Raw genomic sequence first — 10,653 nt, 5'->3', positions numbered from 1 at the left:
ATTTGGAAAGAGTCTGGAATAGCATATGATATCTGGCATCCAAAATCAATTCTCCACTTCATGATTAAAGGAACATTTTTGAACCATAACCAGACACAAATGCAGCATTAAATAGAACTCAGATGGTCACCTCTCAACCTTAAAGGGAATGAAAGGCAGTGGTTTACTTTTTTTAATTACTGGTAAAATAAAGACAACCAATGGGATAGAAGTGTTTAAAAATGTTTCGTGAGCTCTTTATTATTGGGCATTAAACTAGTTAACAATGACTACTTGGTATTTTACAAAGGACAAAGTCCAAGATAAGTTCCTAAATCACTGTGTTCTGATATTGCCACCAGAGATATTACTTGTTTCTATTTCTTGGATTGCAGACTATGGATAGGACCCAATAGGAGTGACTATAAAGTAATATGCTTGTCTCTAACAAACATGTCAGAACAAATATGATCATATTAATATTGTCCCTTTAAAGTAGCACTTTGTGTATTTATCTCAGTGATGCTGCCATTCAACAAAGTGTGCTCAGATTCCTCTTTTAAATTGATGAATAACCACAACGGACTGCACAAATCTTAAATATACAGATCAATTAAATGTATATATGTAAGCACCACTCAAATCAAGATGTAGAACATTTCAAGAAGCCCAGAAGTCTCCTTTATGCTAACTACCAGTCATTACTCTTCCCCCCCCAAAAAACCATTTTTCTAAACAGTATCAACATAGATTAGTTTTGACACTTTTTGAACTTTATATAAAATAAAAGCATACGTTATATACTCTTGAGTACCTGTCTTTTGCTCAGCATTATGTTTTTATTTTTTATTTTTATTTATTTATTTTTTTGTGCTACGCGGGTCTCTCACTGTTGTGGCCTCTCCCACTGTGAAGCACAGGCTCCAGACGCGCAGGCGCAGCGGCCATGGCCCACGGGCCCAGCCGCTCCGCGGCACGTGGGATCCTCCCGGGCCGGGGCACGAACCCGTGTCCCCTGCATCGGCAGGCGGACTCTCAACCACTGCGCCACCAGGGAAGCCCTAGCATTATGTTTTTAAAGTAATCCATGCTCGGGACTTCCCTGGTGGTCCAGTGGTTAAGACTCTGCACTCCCAATGCAGAGGGGGCGGGTTCAATCCCTGGTTGGGGAACTAAGGTCCTGCATGCGTGGCCAAAACAAAACAAACCAAAAAAAAGTAATTCATGTTCTTGTTCTGTTTATTGCTATGTAACATTGTACTATTGTGTGAATATACCACAGTTTATGTATGTATTCTACTACTGAAGGATATTTGGATTATGTCTAAAGTGGTGCTATTATGAATAATACCACTATGCATGTTATTGCACACATTTTCTTATGGACATAAGCATTCCTTATACAAAAGAGGAATTGTTAGGTTATAGAAAGGTATTTAGCTTTTTAAAAATTACTACCAATCCAAAAGAACTAAAAGTAGAGTCTTGAACAGATATTTGTACACCCATGTTCATAGCAACATTATTCACAAGAGTCAAAGAGTGGAAGTAACTCAAGTGTCCATGGACAGATGAATGGATAAACAAAATGTGGTACATACATATAATGGAATATTAGTCAGCCTTAAAAATAAATTCTGACATGCTACAACATGGATGAAACTTAAGGATAAAGAATGTTGTGCTAAATGAAATGAGCCAGTCACCAAAAGACAAATAGTGTATAATTCCACTTATGTGAGGTCGCTAGAGTAGTCAACTTCATAGAGACAGAAAGTAGAATGTTAGTTGCCAGATGCTGGGGGCAGGGAGGGATGGGGAGTTGTTGCCTAATGGATGCAGAGTTTCAGTTTTGCAAGATGAAAAGAGTTCTGGAGATGGACGGTGGAAATGGTTGCACAACAATGTGAATGTACTTAATACCACTGAACTGTACATTTAAAAATGGTTAAGATGGTAAATTTTGTTATGTATATTTTACTATAATTTTAAAAAAATTTAACTACTACCAAAGATTTTTCAAAAATGATTATAGTAGTTTATACTTCCACTAGCAATGTGTGAGAATTCCAATTGTTCCACATTCTCACTGAGTTGGTATTATTCATCCATTTAATTTTTAACCATAGTAGTGTATACCAATATTTTGTTGTGCTTCTATTTTGCATTTCCCTAATGACTAATGATGTTGAGCATCCTCTAATAAGTTTATTGCTTATTTGGATACCTTCTTTTTTCAAGTGTCTGTTCAGCTCTTTTTTTTTTTTTTTTTTTTGCAGTACGCGGGCCTCTCACTGCTGTGGCCTCTCCCGTTGCGGAGCACAGGCTCCAGACGCACAGGCTCAGCGGCCATGGCTCACGGGCCCAGCCACTCCGCTGCATGTGGGATCTTCCCGGACCGGGGCACGAACCCGTGTCCCCTGCATTGGCAGGCGGACTCTTAGCCACTGCACCACCAGGGAAGCCCCTGTTCCGCTCTTTTGCCCACGTATTTCTGTTGGTTTGTCTTCCTTTTTTCTTTTTGATTTGTAGGAGTTCTTTATACATTCCAAATAAAAGTTTTTTGCCAGATTGATAGATTACAAATATTTCCTCCCACACTGTAGCTTGCCTTTTCACTCACTTAATGGTATCGTTTGATGAACAGTTCCTGTAGCATATTTTTTTGAATTTCCTAATAGGAAAATATTCTTATATTTGGAGGGGAATTTGATCCCTAGAAAAAACATTTTAATCTTCAAAGCTGAGATGATGATGATGACGATACAACCTCCTCCCCAAGTCTAATCAAGGAGATATAAGGATTGTGAACTCAGCATACAGATAAGGGTGGAATTAAGTTCTCATTATAAGTAGCAGACTGAGAAATTGCCTTGGCAGGAACTAATCTTTCATGTGTAACTTGTTTATATATTTTGGCTTCCTTCTTGGCACTGAGAAGAACCCTTAAAGGTGCATGACTGTGTCAAACAGTAATAAATTTGATGAAGAGTATTAATAAAGTAACTAATCTTGCCATGTATTACCATTTGGAATTTAAAACTATTCAAGATCATGAAATGACATCCAGGTGTGGTGTATGTGCAAGAGAAAAAGGGAGAAGGAGCGACTGTCCCTGAAGACAATACGGAAGGACAAGTTCTAAAAATAATTGGGAGGATGCCACAGACACTGAACTAGGTATAAGTTTTCCAACGAGATAGCAATCATTTGGATGTATGTCTCATTGCTTTTTAGTCATAAGTACAGTTCAACAAATATCCACTAGGCCCCTTGGACATGGATGAATGGACCTTAGTGCCCTTTGTGAGGAGAGTTCCTTCACCTCTTGCCTACCCCACCACTCAAAAGGCATTTCAGTCCTCAACCAGAAATTGAGTGAAACAACTGCCTGATCCTAAAAGGAACCTAGGCATAGCCCTAGCATCCAAAATGTCACAGTTATTGACTTAAAAATTCTAACAGCCATCATGGAAGTTCATGGGTTGATCCAAGTTCAGACTTAATAAAAAAAAAATCTTCCCTTTTTACTTTTTTTTTGCTCGTATTCATTTAATGAGTGAATTCATAAAATAAGGATAAAACAGATTGTAATTGTTTTGCATTGTATAGAGAAATAGGTCTGTTTAGGCCAAACACAAAAACAAGCATCAGTGAAAAGCCCAGGGATCCTAGTGATCAAGACAAAACCTACACATGCATTGTTAATATGAACAAATGCAAACATCTTTTTGTTCTTTACATTAATTATCTCATATTAGCCTTCAACAATACGATGAGTTGAACACTATGATCACCTCCAATTTATAGTTGAAAGAACGGAAATAGATGGAGGTTAAGTAACTTACCTGAATAAGTTACATGGATAGTGTACGGTAGAGCCAGAACTTAAACCTGATGTGTCTCACCTCAGAGCTACAATGCTCTATTACCTCCCCCACTGAAACCTACCTAACCTGAGTACAGGCAAACCTGGGAGATACTGAGGGTTCAGTTCCAGACCACCACAATAAAGCAAAAATCCAATAAAGCAAGTCACAAACTGCACTGTAATCTATTAAGTATGCAACAGCATTATGTCTAAAAAAAAAAAGTTAATTGTTTAACTTTAAACAGTTATAATTTTAAAATACTTTATTGCTAAAAAAATGTCAACCATCATCTGAGCCTTCAGCAAGTCACAATCTTTTTGCCGGTGGCAGGTCTTGCCTCTCTGTTGACGGCTGCTGACTGATCAGGATGGTGGTTGCTGAAGGCTGGGATGGCCGTGGCAGTTTCTTAAAATAAGACAACAATGAAGTTTGCCATATCAACTGACTCTTCCTTTCATGAACGTTTTATATGTAGCACACGGTGCTGTTTGATAGCATTGTACCCACAGTAGGACTTCTTTCAAAATTGGAGTCAATCCTCTCAAACCCTGCTGCTGCTTTATCAACTAAGTTATGTAATATTCTAAATCCTTTGCCTGTCATGTCAACCGCCTTCACAGCATCTTCACCAGGAGTAGACTCCATCTCCAGAACCACTTTCTTTGCTCATCCATAAGAAGCAACTCCTCATCCATTAAAGTTTTATCACAAGATTGCAGCAATTCAGTCATATCTTCAAGCTCCACTTTTAATTTTAGTTCTCTTGCTATTTCCACAAATCTTCATTCCCTAGTCCAACATGAAAACTCACCCTTCAAAACCAAATTTAGGAGTCACCTTTCTTTACACCTTCCTTTACTTACCAGGTTTCCAAAGTTCTCCGATTAGGCGTCTAGTATAACATTAATAACATTCCATTTTTTTTGTTGTTGCTCATGAGTCTGTCTCTCTCAACTAAGCTCTAACTTATTAGTGGGCATAAGTCATCATCTTACTCCTTTCTGTATCTATGGCAACTAGCCTTCTGCCATATACATAATAGATAGTAACTGTCTACTTAATTGATCTAAATGGAAGTCCATATAGGGGATATAGTCTGATCTATACTCTGATTTTGATTTATCATTCTGCAAAGGATTGTATTACTAGTTGATTTTCACCACTGGTGTTATCAGATTCAACCAGGTTATTTTATTATTTTTAAATGTGGTAAAATATGTAATATAAAATTTACCATCTTAACCATTTTTAAGTGCACAGCTCAGTAGTGTTAGGTATATTCACGTTGTCATGCAACCAATGTCCAGAAATTTTTATCTTGCGAAACTGAAATTTTATGCCCATTAAAAAACAACTCCCCAAAAAAAAAAAAAAAAAAAAAACAACTCCCCATTCCCCCCTCCCTCAGCCCCTGGCCACCACCATTCTATTTTCTGTTTCTATGAATTTGACTACTTTAGATACCTCATATAAGTGGAACCATACAACATTTGTCTTTTTGTGACTCCACCAGTTGATTTTTAAACTCCAAAAATGTTACATTACCAATGGGCATCAGAAGAGTAAAACTTTAAAGTGGAAGTATTCGCATTTTAATTATTTGTTCACTCACAGAGGGGTTTGTCCTATCAGGACATCTCTAAGCTTATCAGAATTCTCTATTTCCTGTATTTGAAAAGAGCTAATGTGCATTCTCTTATTGTACAAGTTTCCAGATCCCTTGGAGAAAAGACAAGATAGCAGTTGGCATAGGCTAGGAGAAAAAATTCCAGTTAAGGTCTGTAAGCTCTTTAGTGTGTGCTATACAGTGGGAAAAAATAAACAAGTGTCAGAAAAGACAGTAAGCAAATTAAAGAAATACCAGAAACATGACAGCAACCATTCTAGGGGAAAATGGTATCTGTTTCATTCACTCTCAACAAATTTTTGGATTAACTAAAAGTTAAACTTCCGACTTGTCTAGAGTTGTCCTGGGGGAAAAGAATAACAATGGGAAATTTGTGATGTTGAAATGTTCAGAATTTAATGCCATAAATGACAATCTGTACACAACATCAAATCATCTAAATTAAAATGACAAATTCAAGCCATCTTCCAAATGTTGTCTAATTTTTTTTTTGTATTGCTCAAGTCCCATCTTGTTCACAATAAAATCCAAAGTCCTTATGATGGCCTGCAAGGCTCTATGTGACCAGGTTCCTGTTAACCCACTGACCTCATTTCCTATCATTCATTTCTTCATTCACTGTTCAGCCTTCTCTAGCCACAGTGACATTTATGCTGTTTCTTAAACACTCTAGATAAACCTTAGGGCCTGTCCCTTTGTCTACCTGGAAAGCTTTACCCCAAGGCATTCTCATGGCTTACCCCATTACTTCGTTCAGGTCTTTACTCAATGTCCTTTTCTCAAAGAGGTTCCCCAGACCACCTTTTATAAAATAGTACCCTATCTCTGTCACTTTTTATCCCCTTACTTGATTTTATTTTTCTTCATAGAATCTATCATTATCTGGTACATTTCAATATTTTTTGTTGTCTTTCACCCCTTACTAGAATGAAAACTCTATGAGGTCCATTAGACTTGTCTAATTTGCTTATGCTAGATCTCTAACACCTAGCACAGTGCCTGACACATAGTAGATATTATTCACCGAACTGATAAAGTTCCGTTTGCCAAGTCATTATGCAGTAGGTAGAAACTCAGTCTCCATACTGTAGGTAAATAAACATCAGGTTCTGTCCTCTAATTAGCTAAAAATACAAAATCTCTATGACCCTTACTTATTTGAATTCAGGTGTTCTCCAAGTATAGTTCCTGAACCAACAACATCTGCAGCATCGGGAACTTGTTAGTAGTTCCCAAATGAATCAGAAATTCTGGGACTGGTGCTCAGCGATCTGTATTTTAGCAAGTCCTCCAGGTAATGCTTAGGGAACTATATCAGTCTAATCCAAGTCCTTTTGCACAAGGGAAATCTCTAAGGGTATGCTAGAAAGAAGTTTTCTTAAAGGTAAAAAATGAAAAAGGATAAATATATAAAATCTAAGTCCAGAAAAGGCAAGAATAGAAAGATAGATGCTGCCTTTTCTAGAGTTTGTTTTATTTAATGTTAGCAGAGCTTTTTTTTTTTTTTTTTTTGCATGCCCTATTAGATCTGGGTCAACTATAGCTTTCTGTAGATGCCATTTAAAAGGACACTTATACCTGCCTCCTTAGAATGAACCTAAGTGTTTACCGTTGAGGCTACATTTGTGCCTTCTCTTCGTAGATGTATAAAACTTCTTGACTTTAACTGATTTTTTTTCTTCAGAAACATTAAAAATACTTCACGGATATATCCCAGTATTCTGGATAATGACGTGTGAGTTCAGTGGTCACCATTTTCAAAATGATACATTGCAACTTGATAAGTACTGACTGTAAAAGCCAAGATCTCATTAAACAAAACTGGAAATAGAAATGACAGGCATCCTGAATGGGGGCACATATCTACATCAGTGACCATTCCAGTAGGAAAAAGTGCCAAAATCCTTGAAACCTCTCCCTTTGGTTTTGACTTTTTTTTCAGGATTATTAAGACATTTGAATATAATAAAGCTTGAAAGAACTTTAAAAAGTATAAAGCACTATACAAGTAAAACTAATCCAAATAATAGCTAACCATTAATTGGACACCTTTCTGTGCTAGGCTGTATGCAAAGCATTTTACATACATTATCACAATCTCTCAGCAATTCTTCAAGGTAGGTAGTATTATCTTCATTTTACAAATGAGGTGATGTAACCTGCCCAAGGCCATATAATTAAGAAATAGTACAGGTGAAATATGAACCCAGATCTGTCATATTTAAAATCCTATGCTGCTAACCTCTACACTCATTGACTCAGCGCCACTTTCACTGCATCTATAACTATATCCACATGCATATATTTAGATAAATTTCAAATACAGCACATTCTCATTGTAGAAATTAAAACGTAAAAGATGTATTTAAAACAAAGAGTTAAACTCCCCTTTGCCATAATCCAACTGCAATTCCACTTTTATTCATATTTGAAATGAGCAAAATTCTGTTTGCCTCAACAGGAATATTTTCCTAGTGAAAGTGAAGCAGAAATGTTTTGAAAATATCTATTTTAATAGCTCCTCTGGAAAAAAAATGGTCTGTTTTAATTACAATAAATGGATTAGTTATCGCATTTCTTAAACATGATTCAGTGAAGTGCACTTCAATTTTTTTTTTTTTTTAAGTTTTCATCTGTTTATTCAAACAAGATGTGTCTAGGAGTTTAAAATACGCTGGACACCATTATGCTTTGTGAGTAATGCAGAAAGCCATTTAAAATGAAATCAATTTCACCATATTTTGTGACACTGGTCTATTAAGAGTGAATCCCTATATATTCCTAGACTGTAAACAATGGGAACTGAAGTCTCAGAGGGATCACATTAGGGATCATACATAATAAACAAAATCCTTAAATTGTCTTATTCGCTTTATACAATCAATGCATACTTAAGCAAAACTGAATTCCTTATTAAGCAAACATTTTTGCATAAGCTGCCTTCTCTTTATCTTTCTGTGCCTTTATCTTTTGCTTGACTCTCAGCAATTCTGCCTGGATAGCTTTATCCTCTGGTGCAATCTCCTGAGCTTTCTTAAGATCAGCCAATGCTCGATCGTATTCTTTTAGTCCTTGCCATCCTTGGGCTCTACGGTACAGTGCTTTGGTATTTGCTGGATCTATTTCAAGGGCCTCCAAACAACTGTTGATTGCTCCCTGCCAATCAGACATCTTCAGTTTCCAAGCGCCGATATTCAGCCCGCAGCTCAAAGTGACAGGCTGCAGCTTTGCTCCACTTGCGTTCTCAGTAGCAGCCTTCGAGCCTTCCACATACCTTAAAACTTTTGTGTATTTTTTAATGGCCATCTCCCAGTTCTGGGATTTGAAAAAAGTATTTCCAATGTTTTTTAAGTCTTCCGTTATTAGTAAAATTTTATCTACATCTTTTAAATCTATGTCTGCATCCTCTGGGAAGTCTGGATGACTGTCACCAGATCCATCCTTTGGGAATATTCCCCAATCATCCCCTTCCTTCAGTTCTCCGCATTCTGCAATAACGTACAATTTGGCAGGTTTCTCACCTTTCACCTCCACATTTTCCAGAATCCTTGCCACACCCATTCCTTTAATCACTTGGCCAAACACCACGTGTTTCCCATCCAAGTGAGGAGTTGGAACCGTGGTGATGAAGAACTGAGAGCTGTTTGTGTTGCTGCCTGCATTTGCCATGCTCAGTAATCCCTCTTTATCATGATGTCCATTCTTATAACTTGAATGGTGCAACATACCCCGATGGGGACATCTTGGAACAATGAAGATAAGAAGGCACAGGCACCACTAATGTCCTTTAGGAGCCTGGACATTAACCAGGTCTGCTAGTTGGCAAATCCCCTGACATCCCGGACATTAGCAATGGTTTTGTTGCTCTTATAATGGAAATTTTCATCTTCAAATTTTTCACCATAAATACTTTCTCCACCTGTCCCATTCTGATTTGAGAAGTTTCCACCCTGAATCATAAATTTCTTAATAATTCGATGGAAAGGGCATCCTTTGAAATGGAGAGGTTTCACAGTGGTGGGTCCAATGCCTTCTTCTCCTGTACACAACATACGAAATTTTTCTGCAGTTTTGGGTACAATATCTGCAAACAATTCCAAGGCATTTCGACCAACTTGCTCCCCTCCTATGTCCACGTCGAAGAAGACTCGGGGGTTACTGGGGTTGGAGGGCTTAGCTTGGGGGGACGGGTGCGACATTGTGGCCCGCAGACGCATTCCCGAGCGCCTGGGAACACCCCGTGGCCACCGCGCAGCCCGAACCCCCAAGTCGCTCCGTCTGCCAAGAACGGCAGCGCTGGCGAGACGCTTCCGACGGGGGTTCAGAATCCGCGGCCCAACTTCTGGCGTCACCTCCCGACTTCCGCCGTCGCCGGCCCACTTCAATTTTTAAAGCAACCATTTGGACTATTAAGATAGTACCAACTAACCTTGCTACTTGCAAAGCAAATGCTTTAGTTAGTTGAGCTGTCAATGTGGACACAGCCCAACATCTCTGTATTCCCATTCAGCTATGATTCCTCCTCTATCAGCTCTATCATGTGATAAATTAGTCAGAAGCCTGGCAGTCCATCGAGATTTGCTTCATTCACCAGCAGGGCAGGTGTATTTAACAACTCTTTGGCAGGAGCACAGATTGTTTTTTTCGGCCTGCTGAAAAAGATTCTCCAGTTGTCTTTAATGAATGCTGGCTTGATTCTAAGTTGGAGAATTCTCATGGTATCTCACAGTACCACATGTCAACATGAACAATCCATTTCCATACCCGCTACACTAATACTGCCCACTTGAACTTACAGTAACATAGCAGAGAATGAATTGGGTGAAACCTTGCCTGTTTTCTCCTCATTCTTTTGGGCAATTCCTGTTCAGTAAGTTCCAAGCTGGCTCAGTGATATTTATTTATTCTTTGATGCTTTTGTCTGTCAATTAGAAGGGAAAGGTAGCATGCTGTCACCATCAACTTTTCCCTGCAATCAGCACAATGCACTGCAGTAAGTGACTGCCTCAGCTCACAAATGCCGAACCTTCACTCAGTTTTAATGCCCAGCTTCCAAAATGTTGGCTCCAAAACCCAATATGCTCTTATTGAGTCATCCTGTTGCGAGGCTATTCAGAGCTTCTGGATGATTCCATTTTGAACCTTCTTTGTCCATAAGCAATAGGACTCTGACTA

General features: G+C 38.3%; 1 protein-coding gene across 1 annotated transcript; it reads right to left on the bottom strand.

Annotated features, from left to right (window-relative positions):
* Window positions 1-8,391: 8,391 nt before the first annotated feature.
* Window positions 8,392-9,677, bottom strand: LOC309978832 (peptidyl-prolyl cis-trans isomerase D-like; the record flags this gene model as incomplete). Its single annotated transcript, XM_082865475.1, has 2 exons — window positions 8,392-9,159; window positions 9,315-9,677. 2 exons carry the CDS (start codon window positions 9,675-9,677, stop codon window positions 8,392-8,394), a joined length of 1,131 nt encoding a protein of 376 aa, XP_082721601.1.
* Between the last annotated feature and the right edge of the window lie 976 nt (window positions 9,678-10,653).

The sequence above is a fragment of the Leucopleurus acutus genome, assembly GCF_964270905.1.
Source record: "Leucopleurus acutus genome assembly, chromosome: X".
Taxonomy (NCBI): domain Eukaryota; kingdom Metazoa; phylum Chordata; class Mammalia; order Artiodactyla; family Delphinidae; genus Leucopleurus; species Leucopleurus acutus.
This window is presented reverse-complemented; position numbering and strand designations above follow the sequence as displayed.